This window comes from Penicillium subrubescens (genome assembly GCF_028828155.1).
Source record: "Penicillium subrubescens strain IBT 31985 chromosome Unknown utg000004l_segment0_segment0, whole genome shotgun sequence".
NCBI classification, from domain to species: Eukaryota; Fungi; Ascomycota; class Eurotiomycetes; order Eurotiales; family Aspergillaceae; genus Penicillium; species Penicillium subrubescens.
The window spans coordinates 2,118,383-2,141,002 of record NW_026643154.1 but is presented as its reverse complement, the minus strand read 5'-3'; the positions used below and the strand labels follow the sequence as shown (position 1 = coordinate 2,141,002).

Genomic DNA, 22,620 nt, shown 5'->3' with positions numbered 1-22,620 from the left:
CAATCCTGAAAATTTCCTAGTCCTTGGTTGTCCTAGCTCTTATGCAAATATCTTACTCTCTTCAAGCCTTGCGGATAAGCAGCCATCCAAAATAGCATTCGTGAGACGGAATCTCAAAGTACACTACGATTTCCTCAAATCTCTACGGAATGCCCTCCGCTGGGTCGATACCAATGCAACGCTGACGGGTCTTTGGATCCATTATCTTTCTTACCGAACATACGCACGGTACAATTGCCGACCCGTATAGCCGCAGAAAATTTTGGAAGGAATGAGGCGCAGAACTAGAGCGCCATTCATCACGGAGAGATAGCATTTTGGGTCAGCAATGGGTAAATGACCGAGTTGGGAGTCATCTCGGCCGCATCGTCTGATTTCTTAGGGGACTATCCGCGTGAGATTAGAATGGACTGGAACTTCACACATATTGATACGGTTTTGGCCCCCATCGTGGCCTTGGGAGCTTGATGGCAGAGATGGTAGCTATATAGAATGCTGCAAGTAGCACGAGGAACCTGACTTCATCACGACATTCTTCAATGATCTGTCGAAAGCGATCGTGCTGAGCCAAAAAAATCTTATCTATTTCTTCACAAATAAGCCTATCATGTCTGAGCTCGCTCCAATTGCCGTCATCGGCATGGGGTGTCGACTCCCAGGGGGTGCAAGCAGCCCTGAGAAGCTCTGGGAGATGCTTGCAGAAGGCCGGAGTGGATGGGGTGAAGTTCCAGCAGAACGTTGGAACTGGAAATCATTCTATCACCCACACAATGAAGCCAAAGAGTCACTCAATTCAAAGAGTGGTTACTTCTTGGACCAAGACATTGGCGCATTTGATGCCAAATTCTTCAACATTGCCTCATATGAGGCTCATGCAATGGACCCGCAACAGCGCATTCTGTTGGAGACAACATATGAGGCACTAGAGAATGCCGGTATCTCTCTGGACAATATCAAGGGTTCCAACACATGTGTTTATGTTGGTCTGTATGCCCGTGACTATGATCGCATGGGATTCAAAGATCTCCCCCAAATTACCAAGCTTCACATCACCGGAACAGGAGAAGCTGTTGTTTCGAATCGAATTTCGTACCTTTTTGACCTCAAGGGCGCGTCTGTCACAGTTGATACAGGATGTGTAAGTACAAGATTTTTTGTCTTTGATTGTTCTGAGAAGTACTGGCCTAATACTCTTATAGTCTGGAAGTATGGTTGCACTACACCAGGCATGCCAGAATCTACGGACTGGGGAGTCAAACATGGCCATTGTAGGAGGAACACAACTCCTCCTTCACCCGGATCAAGCTATCGCAATGAGTACGGTCGGGTAAGTACTAGAAGATTTAAGATCTACTCCTTCGGCATACTAATTTTTGATAGCATGGTGAACCCCCACGGTCGATGCTTCGTCTTCGACAGTCGAGGTTCCGGCTATGCACGAGGTGAAGGTGTCGGCACAATCGTTCTCAAGCGCTTGGACGATGCCATCGCGGCTGGTGACCCTGTCCACGCAGTTATTCGTAACTCTGGATTGAACCAGGACGGTAAGACGGCAGGAATTTCACTCCCCAACCCAGATGCCCAGGCGGCTCTCATGAAATGGGTCTACTCCTCCGCCGGAGTGGATCCGCGTAACACAGTATATGTGGAGGCTCACGGAACAGTAAGTCAATTCCAGGGAATTCTGAAGTCATCTGTGATCATTGATGCTGACTATACTAGGGAACGCAAGCAGGTAAGCAGGTTACTTTCAATTATCTATTAGTGGCTAATGCAGGATCTGAATAGGAGACAACGCGGAAATTTCATCTATCAATCAAGTCTTCTGCGAGGAGGCTGGACGAAAGTCAGATATCTATGTTGGATCGGTCAAATCCAATATTGGTCATCTGGAAGCTTCTAGCGGTATTGCTGGTCTGATTAAAGGTATCATGATTGTGAAAAAGGGCTTCATCCCTCCAAACCTAGATCTTGAGACTCCAAAGCCGAGTCTCAAGCTTGATGAGCGGAAAATCAAGGTGCGAACGACACACTCGTTGAGCAAAGACTTTAGAACTGATTTTTCCATGTTCAGATTCCTGTTCAGCTTACTCCTCTGCCCGAGCCAGAGCAACCTGGCCCGAGCCGAGTTTCTTTGAACAGTTTTGGCTACGGCGGAACTAATGCGCACGTCATTCTCGAGCCAGCTCCAGCTGTGCACCTCAATGGATCTGCAACTAATGGAGTCCAGGATGACCTTGAAGTCAAAGGCATCTCGAATGGCGTTGAGGACGGGGCCCACCAGCCAAACGGTAACGGGACTCATGCCAGCTTTGATGAGGCCCCGCAAGCCAACCCTCAGTTATTCATCCTCAGTGCTACTTCTGAAAAATCCCTTGTTGAAGCTGCCAAGAATGTGCAGAGCTGGATCTCTACCAAGGCTTCAGAAGAAGACTGCCTCTCGGATCTTGCATACACGTTGAACGTTCGGCGATCACTCTTGCCGCTCAGGCTGAGTGTTGTCGCTTCGACCCCAGATGAACTTGTTTCTGCCCTGGAGTCAAAGAATCTCCGAATCACAAAACTGCCACACTCTGTTTCGGTGGCCTTTGTCTTCACTGGTCAGGGAGCGCAGTGGTATGCCATGGGAAGAGAGTTACTGAGCATCAGCTCTGCGTTCAAAGACTCGATTCTCCAGTCAGACAAATTGATTCAAAGTTTTGGTTCTGAGTGGAGTCTCGTGGAGGAACTCTCAAAAGATGAGCAATCCTCGAGAGTGAGTGACAGCGAGTTGTCTCAGCCTTTAACCACAGCCATCCAAGTTGCTCTGGTTGATCTGCTTGCCACTTTGGGTGTCACTCCGCAGTATGTCTGCGGTCATAGCTCGGGAGAAATTGGAGCAGCCTATGCAGCTGGCGCCCTCACTCTCGAGGCTGCGATTGAAATGTAAGTTTAGAAGACCATCTAACTTCCTGGTTCTGGATTTGATCTGACAACTATCAATTTAGTGCCTACCGCCGTGGACTGTGCTCAACTGCAGCCAAAAAGGCAAACTCCACCAAAGGATCCATGCTGGCCGTGGGCGTTGGTGAGGCCGAGGTTTTGCCATACATCCGGCAAGTGCAGGACGGCCTTGTCACTGTTGCTTGCGTCAACAGCCCAGATAGTACCACGATATCTGGAGATGAAGCTGGCATTGACGAATTGAGCACAATCTTGAATGATCAATCCATCTTCAACAGAAAGCTCAAGGTGGACACAGCCTATCACTCACACCACATGAAGAAGATCGCAGACCAGTACCTCGAGTCCTTACAACATGTCCATACCGGCACCCCACGGAGCAATGTTACTTTCTATTCCTCCGTGGTAGGAGAGAAAAAGGTGTCGAATTTTGGACCTCAATACTGGACAGACAATCTTGTGTCCAAAGTCCGATTCAGCGATGCCATGAAACTCCTGGCCGAGGATATGGCACGCTCGAAATCGTCCAGCAATGTCGCCAATTTCTTTGCGGAGATCGGCCCACACGGTGCATTGTCGGGACCCATCAGGCAGATCATGGCCAAGCTCAATATCAAGAACTTCAAATTCACTTACGCATCTGCTTTTGTCCGGAATAAGCATGCCCTGCAGTCTGTGCTGGAGCTGACCGGAAAGCTCTTTGAATCTGGCTGTGGTATCGAGTTTGAGAAGATCCTTGCCTTGCACAAGACCAAGAAATGGACCGCGATCGGTGATCTGAGCCCGTACCCATGGGATCACTCGCTATCGTATTGGTACGAGTCTCGGCTCAGTCGGGATCACCGCCTGCGACAATTCCCATACCACGATCTTTTGGGACTGTGGGACGTGGGGAGCACTATCCACGAGCCGAGGTGGCGGTACCATCTCAATGTCGATGCGCTTCCGTGGTTGAGACATCATGTTGTCGATGGTTTCATGATCTTCCCCGGAACTGGATACATCTGCATGGCCATCGAAGCAATGAAGCAAATCTTCCAGCTTCGAAAGACACCTGGACAGATAACCAAATTCCACCTCAAGAATGTGGTTCTATCCAAGCCGATCATTGTTCCAGACCAACGACCGGATAGTTTCATCCCGGATGTGGAAGTTCAACTTACCTTGAGTCGCATGAAGACCAATGATGGTAGTCGATGGGAGACATTCAGAGTCTTCTCGTACTCGCCTGAAGGCTCCGGGTCATGGAATGAGCATTGTTCCGGTCAAATTACTGTTGACATGGATTCCAAGGTTGACGAGGTTGAGGGAACTCGAGAGGAAGAATTCCTAGTTTCTTCCTACAAACAGAAATTCGAAGACATTCAGCAAGCGTGCCATTTCGATGCCACAATCAATCCTCAGAAGTTCTACAACGACCTTCGAGAATCTGGAAATGACTTCGGCTCGACTTTCACCTGCATGACCGAGATGCAACTAGGTCGCCATCAAGGTTGGGCCAAGGTCGAGGTCCCCGATGTCCCAGCCTGCATGCCTCGCCAGTTCTTGCAGCCCCATGTGATTCACCCATCACTCTTGGACTCTTTGAACCATCTTGCAGTTGTCTTGTTCAAGAAGGAGTGCAGCAATGCACCACTCATGGCGACTTTCTTCGGAGATATCATCATTGCTGCGGATATAACTTCTACTCCTGCCGATGAACTGATCGTTGCTCTCGAGATGAACCCCGAGGGAGTGCGTTCAGCATCTGGAAACACATACGCATTCCAGCAGAAAGAAGATGGAGAACGCTCTCTTGTTCTGCATGTGACAGACTGGCAGCTGAAGGCTGTTGGAGAGGCCCAGGCTAATAATGGAGAGACCCCATTCCATCGCAAGATGAGTTATCGGATGCACTGGCAGCCCGACGTGTCTTTCCTCAACCCGAAGCAACTTACAGTCTCTGCTCCAATTGACGAGAAACCTCTCATTGCCACGACAGATGCCTCTGAGGACTTGAAGATCGCCGAGAAACTTACATTTGAGCAAATCATTGCCTTGAATGAGCGCGCAGCGGTGATCTACATTCGAGAGGCGTTAGCCCAGGTTTCAGCACAGGCAGAATCCGTGACTGCTCCTCACCTCGCGAGACTTTTCGATTGGATGAAGGCTTCGAGCGAGTCAGAAGTCTGCAAGTCGATGATCAAAGGATTGAGTGCTTTGGAGGAGGAACTCATTCTGCAGAAGTCTTTGATCTCCGGTCTTGAAGGACTGATGCTGTCACGTATCGGCCTCAATCTGGCATCTCTCCTCAACGGAGAAACTGACGCCATTGAGCTGATGCAGGAGGATAGTCTTGTGTCGAGATTTTACGTTGAAGACCTGTTCTCGCAAAGTCACCAGTACTTGGTGAAATACCTGAAGTCGATCGTATACAAGAAGCCACACATGAAAATCCTTGCAATTGGTGCTGGTATGGAAGACGGTATTGCTACTCTGTTGCGTGCGATCGATCGACCAGAGGGTCTGATGGTTGATCACTTCTATCTTGCTGATAGCTCTTCGACGGCCCTGGAGCGCGCGAAACCTCTTTTGCAAGATTGGGCCCATTCCATGGAGTTCAAGGTTTTGGATCTTGATAATGACCTCAAGGATCAAGGCTTCGAGGTCGGAGGGTACGACATGGTCATAGCAGCCAACACTCTCTATTCCGTGAAGAACGTTGCCACAGCGTTGAACCAAGTTCATCAGTTGATGAAGCCGGGTGGTAAACTGGCGATGGTTGAATTAATTCGGCCACCAACACTGGCTATCGAGACTATTTTCGGAGTTTTGTCTGGGTAAGCACCCTGAAGTTCACATAATCATCCGTTTAGCAAGTCACTAACACTTCACAGATGGTGGGCTGCTGAAGACAATCGCCAGAGTTGTCCCCTACTTTCCGAGTCGCAATGGCATGATCTGCTGCTGGAAAGCTCTTTCAGTGGCACCGATATTGTGATGAATGAAAATGAGGGTCCGAAATCAAGATCTGCCATGATTGTCTCCACTGCTTTGGGCCAAACTGAGATGGAGAAAACTGTGTCCTCGCAATGCGTCAAGCTTCTCTCATTCAATAGGTGGTGTCCGGCATTCACAAAGTTCGCAGAGGACTTGTCATCAGCTCTCAGTCAACGAGGCCTGGATTGTTCAACCAGCACTCTGAATCCTAAAGCCATCGAACAAGGCACCACTTACATCATTCTTGATGACGTTGAAAATGCTCTTTTGCTAAGCCCTTCGTCTGATGAGTTCGAAGCGCTGAAGACTCTTTTCATTACGAGCAGGTCTCTCCTTTGGATCAGCGGACAAGAAAAGGTCACCCAGAATGGCACCGCGGCGAAGGGTCTCATCAACGGCATGGCTCGTGTGGCCCGACGTGAAAACGAGGGAGTCAAGTTCATCACCATCGACATACAGCAGGATCTTATAGGCTCAACATCAGAGATTACCAAGCAGATTCTGGACATTGCAGAGAGCTCCTTCTGGCCTCCCTCTGAAACGGAACAGTCTCATGAACATGAGTTTGCAATCCAGAATGATATCGTCATGATCCCTCGAGTCCAGCCCGACACCAAGTTCAACGAATGGATTGACCGTGTAGTGGGAGATGATCGCCTTGATACGCTTCCTTACCACCAGTCCAATCGCAGCTTGAAGCTTCACGTGGAAACCCCCGGCCTTTTGAGCAGTCTCCGCTTCGTGGAAGACGATTCTCTGGCCTTGCCTATGCGCGCGGATGAAATCGAGATTGAGGCAAAGGCGTACGGTGTCAACTTCAAGGATGTCTTCATCGCTCTTGGTCAAATGCTTCCTGGCGTCAACATGATCGGAGAAGTCGCTGGTGTTGTAACAGCCGTGGGCTCCGCCATGCAGGGCCGATTCAATGTAGGAGATCGAGTTGCTGGCGTTGGCGCTCAGCCTTTCACCAGCAGAGCCAGAGTCAAGGGGTTGATGTCTTGTCGACTTCCTGAATCGGTCACTTTCACCGTCGGTGCATCAATTCCCATCATCTATATGACGGCCTATCACTGCATTGTTGAGGTGGCCCGTCTCCGAAAGGGTCAAAGCATCTTAATCCATGCAGCATCCGGTGGTGTTGGTCAAGCCGCAATTCAGTTCGCGCAACATATTGGAGCTGAAATCTTTGCAACTGTCGGAAGTGCAGCCAAGCGTCAGCTATTGATTGACCATTACAACATTCCTGAGGATCATATATTCTCGACCAGATCAAGGAGTTTCAAGCACGGCATCTTGCGTCTTACCGGTGACAAGGGTGTAGACGTTGTCCTCAACTCTCTCTCAGGTGAATGGCTCAATGATTCTTGGGAATGCGTGGCTCGTCTGGGTACATTCGTTGAAATTGGCAAAACGGATATTTACAAGCGAAGCCACCTCAGCATGGCACCATTCGATCGAAGCATTACCTTTGCAGCTGTTGATCTGGTAGTCCTGTTTGAGACACAGATTGAACGGATGAACGATGAGTTCCAAACAGTCATGGGAATGTTTGAGTCAGGCATTCTCACACCCGTGGCTCCAGTCACAGCCATCCCTGTCTCGAATATCGAAGAGGCTTTCCGCTTGATCGCTTCTCGAAAGCACACGGGCAAAGTCGTCGTTGAAGCTGAATCAGATGCTCTCGTGAAAGCAGTTATTGCTAAGCCTGAGCCGTTGCAACTTGATCCGTCTGGATCCTATGTTGTAGCCGGTGGTCTTGGTGATCTAGGTAAAAGGATTTGCCGACTTCTGGCGATTCATGGTGCAAAGCACATTGTGACCCTGTCTCGTCGGTCTCTTTCCGATGAGGATCGACAGGCTTTCGAAGCTGACATGGCTCAACTTGGTGCAACACTGCACATTGTCATGTGTGATATCATTGACGAGTCCTATATGGCGGAGGCTGCGAGTATCTGTCAAGAAAGTCTGCCACCAGTCAAAGGTGTCATCCATGCCGGCATGGTTCTTCGGGTTAGTAACGAGAATTTCCTCTTCCATCAATTTCACAAACTAATTTACCTCACAGGATCATCCTCTCGAGCTCATGACTCCGGACGACTATCTGGGTGCAACCAAGCCAAAGACCCAAGGCACCTTGAACTTGCACTCAAGCTTCCAGGGACCTGCGCTAGACTTCTTCATCACGCTTTCCTCCATCACATGTATTGTCGGCAAGACTGGTCAAGCAAACTACTCTGCTGGAAATGCCTTCCAAGATGCGTTCGCTCATGCCCATGCTGGAAAGTCCCATACACGATACATCTCGCTCAACCTCGGTGCCATTGACGGCTCTGATGCTATCACATCTTTGCCTATTCGCCAGCAAGAGCTAATGCGTCAAGGTGCAATTCTGGTCAAATTTGAGGAACTCTTCAAGGTCCTCGAGTATGCAATGGGTCCTCAAGCAGCTCTCGATGAGTGCGTTCAATCCATCATGGGCTTTGACCGACAGTCTATGGAGACAGTGCAGGATACCTTTGGACTGAGTAACCCCATGTTCAGCCAAGTGCCTTATCTTTCGGATCAAAACAGTTCCGGCGATGGGGCATCCGACAAGGTTGACACGGAGAAGGCAATTCGGAATTCCGCTACCATTGCGGAAGCTGAGGAAATTATCACTCACGCCATTGCTGAAAAATTTGCTCTCTTCATGGACCGAGCGATTGAAGATGTCAACCTTGACCAGTCACTTGCTGCTTTCGGCCTCGATTCACTGGTCTCAATCGAATTGAAGAACTGGATGGTTCGAACATTCCACGTCACTTTGCAGACATCGGAGATTGCAGATGCACTTAGCGTGGTTGCGCTGGCAAAGACAATTACATTGCGTTCCAAGTTGATCAGCGATGAACTACGCGGTACTCCTGCCAGCTCCGATGAGACCGAAGAAGCGCCCGTTGAGCAGGCCGCAGTTGAAGAAGCTTCCGGTCCAAACCACAGTCTTGAATGCTGTCGATATGCAAAGGATCTTCCCAAGCAGCCGCTGATGGATTTAGACGAGGCCCTGGGCATGATTTCAGGCAGCACTCGTCATTTCGCTACAGAGGAAGAGTACACAGCCCTCTGCCAGGCGATTGAGACATTCGGACAGCCAGGAAGCACAGGCCGTCAATTGTATGAGAAACTTGTCACCATGGCGAGCGATCCAAAGGTGGACAACTGGATGGTCGACTTCCTGACAGATGCGACATTCCTCAGGAAACGATTCCCCCTGGTTCCTCTCTCAAGCTTCTTCGCCACACACCACGACGCTGCAGTTCCCCATCCCCAGGCAGAACGAGCTGCTTTGATCGCGACAACTGCGTTCCGGTTCAAGGAAGCGGTTGATGCTGGTACCCTGGAGCCACATTGGTATTTCCATATCCCATCTTGCATGGATTCTTGGCAATGGCTTTTCAACACCACTCGTGAGCCCCAGTTGGAAGTTGATGTTATGAGACAGTACCCTGGAAACGACTACTGCGTCGTGCTCCGCCGGGGTCATGTCTTCAAGGTTGCACTCAAGAATGGCACTGAGCCTGTCTCATACGCCACTATCAAATCTCAATTCGATGAGATCTTGAAGAATGTTCAAGATGAGGGTTTCTGGACAAGCATACTGACCAACGATAACCGAGATTCCTGGGCCACGGTAAGTGCACGACCCTTCACGGAGACAAACCTATATTCTAACAATATCCAGATCCGCGAGACACTCATTTCAATGAGCGACACAAACGCAGAATGCATCCGAGTCATCGAGCAAGCACTCTTCGTCATCTGCCTCGACAACGGCGCACCAACAACCAGCTCTGATCGAATCCGCAAGGCCTACCTCGGCGACGGTTTCAACAGATGGAACGACAAGGGCCTGCAATTCATCATCTTCGAAAACGGTTCCTCCGGGTACCAAGTCGAACACACCATGATCGACGGTCTAACCGTGCACCGCATGAACGAATGGATCCACGAATCCATCCGCTCGCACATCCCTAACCAAGACCACACGAACGGCACATCCAACGGTATCCACCCAACCCTCGAAGAATACACCCTCACCACCACCCCAAGCATCGACTCACACATCCTCGCCGTCCGAAACTCACACCTCCAAACGACCTCATCCCGCGAATACTCCTACCTCACCCTTTCCCACTTCGGCAAAGACTTCCTCGCCCGTCACGGCTGCCCCATCAAATCCGTCTTCGACGTCACAATCCAACTCGCCAGCAATCTCTACTTCGGCCACAACCCCGCCTCCTGGGAACCAATGTCAATGGCACACTTCCACAAAGGCCGAACAGAGATCTTCCAAGGCGTTCTCCCCTCCGTAGCCCAATTCTGTACCACCGCAACAGACACGGCCGTCCCCGCGGTCCAACGACGCGAGATGCTCATCCGTGCTGCGAACGAGTACACGGCCGGACTGCAGAATTCAGGCAAGGGGAATAATTATTTCCGTCTTATGACTGTTTTGGAGGGGATGTGGCCGGTTGAAGAGGAGGAGTTGGCGCCGTTGTTTAGGGATCCGGTTTGGTTGAGGACGTATCCGAGGTTTATTATGTCTGGGTTGACGGATGGGGGGTCGTTGGATTCGGCGTTTGCGTTGGTTGATCCGGAGGGCGTTTGGATTTGTTATTCTATTGGGGAGAATGAGTGAGTTTTCTTTTCTTGGAGATGGATGATGAGAAGAAGAAGGAGCACTGGCTAACATGTTTAATTTCTAGGGCACGCTTTTCTATTGTTGGGCCTGTTGGCAAGGTTTCCAGGTTTGAGGAAGTGTTGGATGAGGCTACGGCTCTTGTCAAGACACTGGTCGAGTCGAGTTAGTTATGATGTGTGCGAGAATGGGTTTTTGGGCTTTCAGGCGTTGGATTCGTTTACCAATTGGGTTCGATTTTGGATTGATTTGAGTACTTGAAGAATGTTGTTTACGATTAAAGAAGATTGTAGTTTCCATTGACATCATCTACCATCAAACACACTACGCATTTACGAAAGGAATCAAATAAATGACCAATCCAAAATCTCAGTTGAAATGGACTAAAGCCGAATCATGCTAAATATAAAACACAGAGACATTAGATATCAGTACAAGGGCGCAGGTAAAAGAAGGAAGCCATCCAAGAAGCCCCTTCTTCTGCAAAAGCCCATTTTCGTTTCGTTCGCACATTTTTGCCTCGCTCCTTTATCCCGTTTAGAATTTCCCCATTCTTCGCGTCTATTTTTCCTCAATTTAACCGGTAACCTTGAAGATGGACTCGGCCAGGCGCTTGACGTTGCCGGAGGTGATACCAGCGACGGAGATACGGCCGTCCTTGGTGGCGTAGACGGAGTGCTCCTTGGCGAGAATATCCATCTGCTCGGGCTTCAGACCAGTGTAGGCGAACATGCCGATCTGGCTGGTGATGTGGGACCAGTCGTGCTTGCTGCCAAGCTCCTCCAGGTTCTTGCGGAGCAGAGAGCGCATCTCAATGATGCGGTCAGCCATGCCCTTGACCTCACCGAGCCACTGCTCGTTCAGCTTGGGGTCGTTCATGATGGTGGAGGCAACGCGGGCACCGTGGATGGGGGGTTGGAGTAGAAGGGACGGATCAGGATCTTGATCTGCGACTCAACGCGCTTCTTCTCCTCGGTGTTCTCGCAGACGAGCGAGAAAGCACCAACACGCTCACCGTAGAGACCCTAGATAATCACGTTAGTGACACACATACTTCGGAGCTGTATAGCCTTACAGCCCATGTAAGCGGATAATTCTCACCATGTTCTTGGCGAAACTCTGGCACAGAGCAATGTTGTGGCCCTCCTTGACGAAGTGGCGAGGAGCGAAAGCATCCAGGTCGGCGTTACCGCTGGCGAAGCCCTGGTAAGCCATGTCGAAGAAGGCAAAGTGGCCCTTCTCCTTGACGACATCGCTGATCTGGCGCCACTGCTCCTGGGTGGGGTCGACACCGGTGGGATTGTGAGCGCAAGCGTGGAGCAGGATGATGCTGTTCTCGGGGGCGGCCTTGATATCGGCGATCAGGCCCTCGAAGTCCAGACCGATGGTGTCCTTGTTGTAGTAGCGGTACTTCTCGACCTCGAGGCCAGAGTCCTTGAAGACGGCATTGTGGTTGGCCCAGCTAGGGTTGGGGAGGTAGATCTTCTTCGCGTGGGGATAGAAGCGCTTGAGGAAAGCACCACCGATGCGCAGGGCACCAGTGCCGGAGATGGTCTGGGTGATGACGAGACGGTCCTCGGTCAGAGCGGAGGAGTCCTTGCCGTAGGCCAGCTCGGCAGCGGCGTTAGTGAAGGCAGGGACACCGGTGATACCGGCGTACTCCTTGTCGAAGCGCGAAGCAACGACCTTGTCCTCGGCCTCGCGGACGGAGGGCAGGACGTAAGGCTTGCCCTTGTCGTCGCCTGAATTGCGCAATCCACGTTTCAATTAGCAATCCATGCATTTCTTCCATTATTTGACTCTTCTGAGTGTCACGATCGATGGAGGAGAACTCACGGTAAGCACCGACACCCAGGTTGATCTTCTCCTTGAAGGAGTCGGCCTTGAAAGCCTCGGTGATACCGAGAATGGCATCCTAATCACGCGCACGACACATCAGCATTGGTCCTCATAGAATCGCATTTCCCATGCTTATGCTTATGCTTCCATCTCGAATTGAATTCACTGGGAGCATGCATCGATTCGGATGACACCTACAGGAGGACCCTGGGGCACATTAGCCCAGGCCGAGGCATGTCTAGCACCGATGACCACGGTGCGCATGTTCGCATCGCGAGCAACAGCCGAACGGCTGGCAACACGCAGAGTGGAGAGCATTGTGAATTGAGAGGCAACAGATAAGAATGGGGAAAGGAAACACAACAAGGAAGCAGAAGGTCTAGAAAAGCTGGGGGAGAAAAGGAAAAAGCCGGAGACGAAATCGGAGATGCTGCGTGTTTTGGGCCTGACTCATGTGATACTACGTAAGGAAAGTATCGGGTACTTCTCGGCCAGTGTGGGGGTCGGCCATTTCCAAGTCACTTCTACTTCACCGCCCGGCCATAACAGCGTGGCCGATCCCCGCCGGATTGGCTGGATTGGCTGCCTCCTCCGCAGGGCGCAAACAAATTCCCACAGTAGAAGTATTCCGTGCGGATGGTTGATTATTGAAGATCATATGGTATTATTGTCATGGTGATATTATGTAGATTCTATTAGGGCATAAATCTGGTTTAGTCAATTAGTCCTAACCATTCGATTGAGCTATGAGCGCAATACACCAAATAGTATACAGCTAATATCCCATCTCCATCCATCCCTTTGACTGCCATGTAAATAAACGTCTATGCCCTTCTAAACATCTCCAAGTCTCGCCCTATTCTCCCCGACATCATCATTGCACCATGTCGGGATGTCAAGCCCCGGTGAGCTAAACAAGGGCGAAGAGCTCCACTCGCGCGATAAATTTCCCCTCACGCACAGAGTTGGGGTAAATCCTTCGTGCGGGCAGTTTACCAGAGCAAGTAGTCCAGGAAGTATTTACTCGGAACAGCCATATATTGAGAGACTCTCAGGGTACTTTACCTCCTAGCAGACCTCCTGTTGAGAGTGATCGATTGGATTTTGAATATCAAGTATCCCCTTTTGAAGTTCCGGAGAGCAAAAAGAGGACAAGGTTCAGGGCTCCAAAACTCGGTTAAATAGGGTGAGGGAAATAGCCGGGATAACAGTCCAAAGTACTTTTGGAAATACTTTGTACATACTACTCTATGGAGTGCACACCGTCTATATACTGAGTTTAGCCAGTATTCAATGTGACCAATTCGTATCCCCCACACGTGGAGATGAGATTATTGTATAAGTTTGATCGACTCTTGAAGAACCCCGACAATATCACAACTGTTGTCAATTCCTATTACGTACCAATGCGGAGAGTCGGCAGGACATGACAGAAACAGCTAGCGGCTTTCATAAAGACAAAACACAATTTATGTTACTGAACTACAGTACTACCTGGGGATAGCTATGCATGCTTTCAAGGGCCTCATCTTCTAACGTCAGTGTCCTTAGTGTCGAATACAGTGCGGTATACTACATGGGAAGTTTACACAAACATGAAGGATGATGATTGTAGTTGACCATTTCTCTGCTGTTAGAAACAAACCACACAGTTCAATAGTAAAGGGGGAATATCGTTGATCATTTCGCTGCTCTATACAATCCAAATCAAGCAACACAAAGAAAACAGAGCCATAGCTCCATCCACTCCATCCGCTCCATCTCAACCCAACCTCACACCAGCTTGCCGATTCTTCCTCGCCTGCTGCCCCATAGCATTATTCATACCCGTATGCTGGCTACTATCCAATGCAGACATAGCCTCCCGCTTCTTCTCCTCTTCAATCTTCTTTAGCCTCTTCTCCGTCTTCATCTTGCCACTCCCCTTGCCATGGAACTGGTGACTAAGATGCTTGAACGCCTCCTTCTGGTTCATCGAGCGTCCGTATTCATCCGTATACTTCAGCTGCACGTCGGGCTTGTACTCGCGGTTGAAAATCTCTGCCATCTGCCGAGCTTCTTGCTGATCGCGCTGTTTGTTCTCCCAGCGTGCGTGTTCTTCGCGCTCGCGGGCTGACATGCGATCCAGCTTGCCGGAGGCACGGTCACGTTCACGTTGTGTGCGGGCACGGCGCTCGGCGTCGGCTTCGCGGTTCAGCCTGTCCTGTAGGAAGCGCTGGCGATCGCGGAGGAGGGCGTTTGAGCTGCTGCTGTCGGTTTCCTTGACGAGACCGCGCTGTCGAAGCATTGAAAGTGTAGCGCCCAGACCTTGATCCAATGTAGATTCCTCTTCCAAGCCGGTGCCGGTAAGCTGCTGCGCGGCCTGGTTGGATTCCTCGCGCTTGAGGCGTTCTTTGAGATCTTCCTCATCCTCGATGTCGTTGTAGCTCCGCTCCATGTCCACGTCTTCGGGCTCCTCGTCTGGTTCTGACCGGGCGGCAGCCTCAGCAGCAGGGGTCGCGGTTCGGCGTTCCTCTCGCTCAGGAAGCGTGGGTCTCTGTAGATTGGAGACAAACTCCGATGTCTCGTCAATAACAAGACCGGGTTCCTCCGCACCATCCTCAGGAGTGTCGGTCTCCATAGGCGTTTGAGATTCCTCTTCACGAAGTTGGCGGACAAGGTCTTCAGGACGCATCTTCTTGCGCTTTCTGAATGCAGCACGTCGCTGGAGTGCAAGTGAAGCTTGAAGATCGTCATCGTCCGCAAAGGAGACCTCTTCGCTGATGGGTTTCCGAGCAGCTGTAACGGAAGCTCCATTCGTAGAATCGATGTCCATAGATGTTCCATTGGGTGTATTAGTATCGGTAGGAAAAAGATCCTCGTCGTCCATAACAGCCCGTTGCTTTGTCGTCTTGTTCTTCTTCTTTTTAGGCTTCTTAATCTTGACTTCACTGATGTCCATATAATCGGATGTCTGAATCTCAGGCTCGAGGTCAAGACTGAAAACGCCCTTCTTCAAGCCTGCCGAGACCTCTTGCCGCTTGAACTCCCTTTCTTCCTCGTTCGAGCCCTTTGCATCCAGCGTGAATCTCTTCCGCTTCTTGCCATCAATCTCTTCATCGTATTGGGCAAGGATCCCTTGGTTCTCGGCAGTAGGGTCGTATACGGGCTTGCGCTTCTTGAGCTCGAGTTTCTCGGTGGTCTTGTCCTTCTCGACGAGGTTGATATCTTCAAGTTCATCGCCCTCTTCCTCGTCATCCACAGCCGCATCCTTCAGAGTGAGAATGTGATCCTCGCCACCTTCAAAATCACCGATCGCGTGTCCGACCTTAATACCAGCCAGATCTTCGGCAGTGTACTCGGTGGCCGCAAGGCGCTCACGCTCCTCCAGTTCCTCGGCGAGTTTGCGCGCCCGCTCCTTCTCGATCTTCTTAGATCGTTTCTTAGACTGCATCAGCCATGCCTTGGTATCCAGGTCTGCGCCATCCGACTCTCCGAGGGTGGCGCCTTGTAGCTTCAAATTTCTCTGAGCAATGTCACGCGCCCTCTTGATGGCAGCATTCTTCTCCTCTCGTTTCCGTTTGGCGTCGGCCTCATCTTGGAGTTTCTTCCAGTTGTCATAGCCTTGCGCTTGTCGGGTCTCGATCGTACTCGCGGGCTCTTCGTCGGAGTCGGCGTCGCTCGCGTCGTCCTTGAACTGTGGACCGGTGGCGTCGTCTGCTTCAGCTCCGGGGACGGGGAGTGGCTTGAGGCCCAAGGCGACTCGAATTTTGTTATTCTGTTCGATGGAAAGAGCGTCCGCCATCTTGACAGGATATGTGTGCGAGCACGGCAACACAAGAGGGGAGAGTAAGAGTTGGGAAACCGCGCTGTCTCAAAAACAAAAGGACCTGGAATCCCGTGGACTCTGATAACGCCCGGCCCAGGATATCATCATGTGACCTTGGCCCGTTATACCCAAAGCGGACTAGTTCCAGAAATTTCTCCCAAGAATAAAAACGACGCCGCCGCCTCATCCTTTTCTCTTTTCCTTCTTACAACATATGGATCTGTGTCCAGATTTCCCGTTGACGGAGTACCAGTCTGACTGGCATCTCTGTGTTTCGGTCGAGAGCTGGGCAGATCGACGACCTTGGAGCCATCCACCTTCCAACATGTATGGCACCCTTACGGTATCCTGTCGACAGATCTTAGATTAAGTGTTTGCGCCGGGTGTCCCTTGGGTCTTGAGCTCCCGCCTTGGTGAGCTCGGCTTGAGGCCCTGGTTGCGGACGGCGTCATATTCCACCCCTCTTTACCGATTGGCCGTTGGCCCGTGAGGTTAGGGATAAACCATGACCAGCCAACATTTCTTTTCCGTAGTCAAAATTTGATAGTCTTGTAGACGATTCCAAGTGCCTCTTGCACAACGTGGAAGAGGCATTCGGCATGAGCCGCGCTCTCGGCGTCCTGATGTTGATGCAAGAATCTTCTTGTAGTCTCTCAGCCAGAGCTCCACGCAACTTGCAAAAATCAGCAAGCCTGTTAGTTTATCGGCATACCGAAAGCTACGCCAAGCTACTGTACGAAGCTCCTAGCTGTTCGTCCGAGAATCTGATACACGACTGCAAAGCTTTGGTCATCAAGATCATAATCATCATGTCCTATCGCATAGATGGTATGCTAGACGTGCATCTCATGTCTTTTGTAGTCTACAACAATTTCAAGTGTCCCGTCACCCCATCAACAACACTCTTAGGTCCCAAAACACCCAGCACAGTGCGACTACCACTAGCAATCTGCGTGCGCCCAGCATCCTGAATAACGCGCGCGCAAAGCCCAAGGCTCATCGCCTGCGCCTGGAGCAGCAGCAGCTCATCCTCTGACTTAATCTGCAGCGCGATCTTGGCCTGGCCGCCTTGCTCCCAGCGGCGCAAGATGGGCGACTCCGGTTGGTGAGTGATGAAATATTTGTAGCAGGCGAGGGTAGCGTGGGAGGCTTGGGCGGCGATTTTACCTATAGACACCAAGCAAAAGAAAATGTCAGTCAATGAATATTGCTCGCAGTCTCACGCTGAGGCTTGAAATCTTTTTTTTTTTTGCGTAGAGCACATACCCTTGGTCATACCCAGGTCCGTACGCACGACCAGCACAAGCTTCACCTCCTCCTCATTATCCTTGAAAGCAGCGAGTTCTTCGCCATTGCCCTCGTCCTCGTCGTTACTCTCGTCATCCTCGGATTCTTCTCCGTCATGTTCTTCGGAGGAGGAGTCCTTGTGGACCTTCACGTCGTAGCCGTTGGGCCAGCCCTGTTTCTCTCTGAAAAGGCCGAGCGAGGCACCTTGGCCGATGAAGTATCCTGTGACGCCGGCGACAATGGCCGTGGCAATCACGTAGGCGGCTGTTGTTGGGGATGTGCGATCTAGTGGAGCTGCCATTTTGGTCTGTGAGGGTGCGTAAGCGTAGGGATTCGGAGGGAGAATTGTCGAGGTTGAGGTGGTGGTGCTGTGCCAAGTTCCAATGAATGGATGGATTGGGGGCTCTGTTCCGCGGCGCTTGGCCGCCTCGGGCTGTTGACCAGCGGGGGGTCTGATTACAGATTTGTAGATCTCTAGTTGATCTAAGTCGTAATAATTGATTTACAATTTCTATGGTCTTGGGAAAGAAATTAGACCTATGGTTGCTAGTAAGGGTTAATTATTTATGTTCCTCTTGCAGGTGGTACACATCAAATTCTTGTACCTCCACCCCGCCCAAAGATATATATCGCTCGGGCTTGGTGCCCTCTACCTGGTACGTAAAAGCTCGAGTCCATCCATCCGGAAACTATTTACACGCGTCGAACGCGTTGACAATTACTATTCTAAAGATTCCACATTCTAACTTTGATCAAATTGATTAAATTACCTATGGGAGCCAGAAAAGCCATGAACCAAAAGCAACCCGAGGAAGAGAACCGGACCAGATCACCCAATGCATTGGATCCACCAAAAGCCACTATTTACAACCCAAAATTACGGAAGCATGGTATAATTTGCGAAAGAAAAGCCACCAATCTAGTTCGCACTTCCAGCAGGAGCAGGACGACGAGGCTGGCCAACGTTGTTCATGCGGCGGCCCCTAGATTGTGGAAAAATGGTTAGCAGAGCCCTAATAATTGACATGACACGAGTAAACGCGCCAGCGCGACACCTGTGCAAGGGAGTTCACTTACATGACGGTACGGCTGAAGAAACTAATGGCAATCATCATTGTCCAGCTGGGGATGGCGCCGATGGCCCAGATGGCGTAGCCGAAGGCAACGTTCAGCTGGTACTGGGCGAGCAAGCCGTCGGTGGGGTGGAAGGCGCCCTCATAGGCGGGGACCTTCTCGAAATTCTTCTTAGAGTGAACCTGGTAAAGCTCCTGAGGGGTGACGGTGGTGGTGTTCATGTAGACGACGTGGAGAGGGGTAGGCAGACGCGGTTGACCCTCGGGCTGAGCCTGTGGCACCTGGAAGTAGAAGACGGAGGGAGCACCGGCGGACCAAGTCGCGCAGAGAACGCGCTCTTCCTCACAGTTCACCTGGCCAAGGTTGGGAGCGGTGGGGTCGGCGGAGAAGAGGAGAACAGATTCCTAGAAGGTTACGACGAAGGGTCAGCTTACATGCTTCTGTCGATGGCTATGGGGTTCCGAGCGCAGTATTTCCCGGGGACGCGCGCAATGGGCGATTTCTCACCTTGAAGGCCTTATCGGCGATATCACAGCGGCCGAAGCAGGTCTTGTTGCCACCGGTAATGTAGATGTACCAATCCTGAGCGTCCTCGGCAGGGGCCAGGAGGGACTGCCAGTTCCGCATGGTCACATCGGTGACGCGCTTCTCGGAGACCTTCTCGGCCATCTTCTGGATGGGATCGGCTGGGACAGCCGTGGGGACAAGGTTCTTGGCCTTGTTGAACCAGCCCTGCACGCGGTCTGCGAGGGGCACCTGCTCCTGTGCCAGAGCCAGGGCAGGGAGGAGAGTGATGAGCGAGGTGAAACGCATATTGAAGGCTGATTACGGGCGAATTAGCTGGGATCAATAAAGATGGGGAAGACCAGAAGATGGAGATGGATGGTCAAGGATATATCCTGATGAACTTACCAGTTTAGTTGACAGAGTCGATCAATTGAAGCAACGGCACCCGAGGGATTAAGGAGGAGAAAGCACTTGGGTCAGCTTGAGGGCTAGACGACAGCTGGCCTGAGCGCCCGGACCACCCGAGCCAACCAGACTAACAGACCAACCGGACGGACCAACCATCACCCCGGAAGTGCGGGCGGGGAATCTCGCCGATCCACTCAGCGTTGAACACTGGGGTTGCCATTGACTTTGGTGATACTATAAGGACTGTATTGCATTATAGAGATTGGGGAACTTTGTTTGATTCATAGGCATGTTGCAATAGAAGATCCACCCATATATAGCAGTTCACTATACCACCCTGGAATCTACTCAAAGCTGTAACTTTCCTAGTTTCCGCGGTGGTCTCCACTTGGAACTAAATATCTATGTTGTGCAGCCTTCTAGAACACATCCGCGTATTCTACTTCTACAATATACAGGCATGTTATACATTTTCACTATACAATTCATCCGTAATCCTATAATAGAGACATTTCAGTACACTCTAATATCGTCATTGCCTTAAATAGAGTACCATCGATGCCTCTACTCAAGGTTCCTCCAACGTATGAAGCCTGCAGAGGCTGCATCTTGCTAATGAAATTGCCGGAATGCCATCGCCGCTGGCTTAGAGCAGGACCATGGCCAATGAGCAGGTAGCATCCTATTCAAAAGCATATGGCAAGATCACTGTCAAACGTGAAAGGCAACGCCATCTCTCGAGGCAGGAATGATGCCAGGCATCGATCGTTTGCCGCGTTTATAATCCATGATCTTTCCGTGATAGACCGTTAAAATCCGCAAGAGGCGACGAGTCGCGCTGAGTCGTCGATTGCCTGCACATGTCGGGCATAAAAGCTCGAGGAGCGGCGGCCTTTCATCCTTTCTTCTTCTTCTTCTTCTTCTCTGATCAAGAACAACAGCGCTGCATCAACCATGACTTCCATCATTCAGCGCATTTTCCACCATCATGCTGCTGATGCAGACCCTTACGATGCCCGTGGCCGATCTGGCCGCTGTCAGTCGAGCTTGCTTGGAGCTTGTTCCCTCCGTTTTGCCTCCGTTCCTGTCTCCGTTCCTGGCCCCGTCTCTGGTAAGTCATGCTCACGAATCAGATGAAAGAAGATATACAACGTATCAAAATAAGATCAAAGAGTAGCTGACGAGTTGGAGATACAGGCGACACCTCCCTCGCCCTGGCCCGCCTCCAAGCCCGCCAGGTGAACCCATATGGTAAGTTTCAAGCCGTTCCTGATGATACATGAGTACTTCGCAGACACACAAGCTGACCACAACTGATCAGGCGGCTCCGGTGATCCGGAGTGGAAAGCAAAGCGAGACCACGACTCGCTAATTATCTTCATCGTGGTCTTGCTGTTTCTGGCGGCGATTGCCGCATACTCCCTCGTGTCCTGGCGACTAGGGCTGAAGGGGGTGGACTGTTTGTGGTGGTGCCTCCGCCAACTAAATCCCATGAACCATTGGGAGGCGTGGTGCGCGTTCTGGAAAGACCGCACCCGCCAACGCCGACGCCGTCGGGAGGGCATCGAACTGCAGCCCTACCCAGGCCCACCACCAGACGCCCCCTATCAGCGCCTACCCTCTCCTGCCCGTCCCGCCCCTGCCCTCATCCGACTTGGGCGTTTTCGTTTCCTCGAAAGAAGAGGGGTGTAAGGGGCCGGGTAGTGACGGATGAGGCGAGTAGCTGGAGAGGAGGGGAGAGAGGAGGTCGTTCTTTTTTTTGCCGTTGTGGTGGCGGCGTGCTTCTCGAATGAGAGCCGCCTTTAATAGCAGTCAGCATAGACTGAGGCCACCACCTATCACCAGCCACTGAATGGAACGTTTTCGCTGAGAGTTTGAATCTTCATAAATGGGATTAGTCTTCCCAGAGTGTAGGATAAAATTTGCAGAAAAGTTTGAATAATGTGAATCATTCAAGGTAGTTATGTCATGTAGCCAACTTTATTTCGGAAAATTGCGGGTGTTAGAGCCCAGCAGTGATTCTACATAACACGTGCAAATGCCTCTAACACGATCCCATCTTTAACAATGATCTGAGAAACTAGAATAGACTGGTCCGAACACATGGGACTATTATCTGGACATTCTTTGATGTAAGCTGAATGTTCTTTGAAGAGTGCCTTAAGTAAACCCGACTGCCACCAGAGACCCACGATAACAAGCAATCACGCTCACGGCCTTTGAAGCAAGCTTAATCACCTTACCAATATCTTCCAGATCTACTAAGTTGACCATCCTCACACCTGGTCGACCATAGCTCGGACGCAACTCATACGAAAGTCCACCACCCGCAGTCCAGACGAAGCCTACATCTACATCAAAGAACAATGGTTACCTTGGCATCAAGGTCTCCTAAGACTCTCCGTTTACAGTGGTGCAACTACTCCAAGCCAGCGGATCACCATCCTCGACAGAAACAACCTCACAATGTAGGACACAGTCTTCGTCACCATCTCCCCGAACTACAAATGCCTCGTGAAAGGACTCAAAGGCGTGATTGCTGGTGAGTCAATTATCTCATCGATCTTTGAATGGACCCTGGGAACTCCACATTAAAGGGTCAACCTCCAACCTGTCTCAACGAAAGAGCCGAGGCTGGACAAACAAATAAAACACCCACTACACTGATGATTGCGAGCGGCATATCCCCGGAACCTCTCGCGATGAGGAGCCATCTCAACCAACCGAGCCTATCTCGATCCTAGATGCATGATGAGCGTTTGCCATTTCCCAAGGAAAACATAGAGTCTCTCGGAAGACAGCAAGACCTCATCTCAACACTTTTGAGTGTTCTCCAGTCGAACTCGTGATCGGATAAACCCCGTTCGCCCTTGGCGTTCGACATCGTTAACCAGAAGCTCGTGCCAAAAATGGAATATAGAATGGCTCTCCTTAAGCAGCTACATACAATGCACCCTGATAAGTAGTGTCATCCTGTTGAATCCCATCTGCTCGAAATTAACTATGTTCTTGATGTTCGTACACTCAACAAAAACGGGTGCATAACCACACGAACCTATTGATAGACTCTATACTCTATCTCTGACACTGAATTCTA

At 50.8% G+C, this 22,620-nt stretch overlaps 6 protein-coding genes across 6 annotated transcripts; 2 read left to right on the top strand and 4 right to left on the bottom strand.

The window, feature by feature from the left end:
- Positions 1 to 607: 607 nt before the first annotated feature.
- Positions 608 to 10,784, top strand: N7473_005872 (Highly reducing polyketide synthase sdnO; the record flags this gene model as incomplete). Its single annotated transcript, XM_057151812.1, has 11 exons — positions 608 to 1,138; positions 1,200 to 1,327; positions 1,381 to 1,663; positions 1,723 to 1,735; positions 1,789 to 2,018; positions 2,075 to 2,925; positions 2,988 to 5,762; positions 5,820 to 7,932; positions 7,988 to 9,592; positions 9,644 to 10,596; positions 10,668 to 10,784. The coding sequence occupies 11 exons, from the start codon at positions 608 to 610 to the stop codon at positions 10,768 to 10,770; spliced, it is 9,585 nt and encodes a 3,194-aa protein (XP_057009617.1). The 3' UTR covers positions 10,771 to 10,784.
- Positions 10,785 to 11,176: 392 nt separating this feature from the next.
- On the bottom strand, positions 11,177 to 12,833 carry N7473_005871 (Aspartate aminotransferase; the record flags this gene model as incomplete). Its single annotated transcript, XM_057151811.1, has 5 exons — positions 12,638 to 12,833; positions 12,437 to 12,515; positions 11,702 to 12,342; positions 11,503 to 11,625; positions 11,177 to 11,464 (listed from the first exon to the last, which is right to left on the bottom strand). Exons 1-5 carry the CDS (start codon positions 12,755 to 12,757, stop codon positions 11,177 to 11,179), a joined length of 1,251 nt encoding a protein of 416 aa, XP_057009616.1. The 5' UTR covers positions 12,758 to 12,833.
- A 1,368-nt stretch (positions 12,834 to 14,201) lies between these two features.
- N7473_005870 (U4/U6-U5 snRNP complex subunit SNU66) lies at positions 14,202 to 16,223 on the bottom strand (the record flags this gene model as incomplete). The annotated part of the gene is made up of 1 exon (XM_057151810.1): positions 14,202 to 16,223. One exon carries the CDS (start codon positions 16,221 to 16,223, stop codon positions 14,202 to 14,204), a length of 2,022 nt encoding a protein of 673 aa, XP_057009615.1.
- An 886-nt stretch (positions 16,224 to 17,109) lies between these two features.
- Positions 17,110 to 17,835, bottom strand: N7473_005869 (aminoacyl-tRNA hydrolase PTH2; the record flags this gene model as incomplete). The annotated part of the gene is made up of 2 exons (XM_057151809.1): positions 17,110 to 17,414; positions 17,514 to 17,835. 2 exons carry the CDS (start codon positions 17,833 to 17,835, stop codon positions 17,110 to 17,112), a joined length of 627 nt encoding a protein of 208 aa, XP_057009614.1.
- Positions 17,836 to 18,453: 618 nt separating this feature from the next.
- N7473_005868 (uncharacterized protein) lies at positions 18,454 to 19,421 on the bottom strand (the record flags this gene model as incomplete). The annotated part of the gene is made up of 3 exons (XM_057151808.1): positions 18,454 to 18,517; positions 18,612 to 19,012; positions 19,116 to 19,421. 3 exons carry the CDS (start codon positions 19,419 to 19,421, stop codon positions 18,454 to 18,456), a joined length of 771 nt encoding a protein of 256 aa, XP_057009613.1.
- A 1,056-nt stretch (positions 19,422 to 20,477) lies between these two features.
- Positions 20,478 to 21,215, top strand: N7473_005867 (uncharacterized protein; the record flags this gene model as incomplete). The annotated part of the gene is made up of 3 exons (XM_057151807.1): positions 20,478 to 20,634; positions 20,721 to 20,774; positions 20,845 to 21,215. 3 exons carry the CDS (start codon positions 20,478 to 20,480, stop codon positions 21,213 to 21,215), a joined length of 582 nt encoding a protein of 193 aa, XP_057009612.1.
- Between the last annotated feature and the right edge of the window lie 1,405 nt (positions 21,216 to 22,620).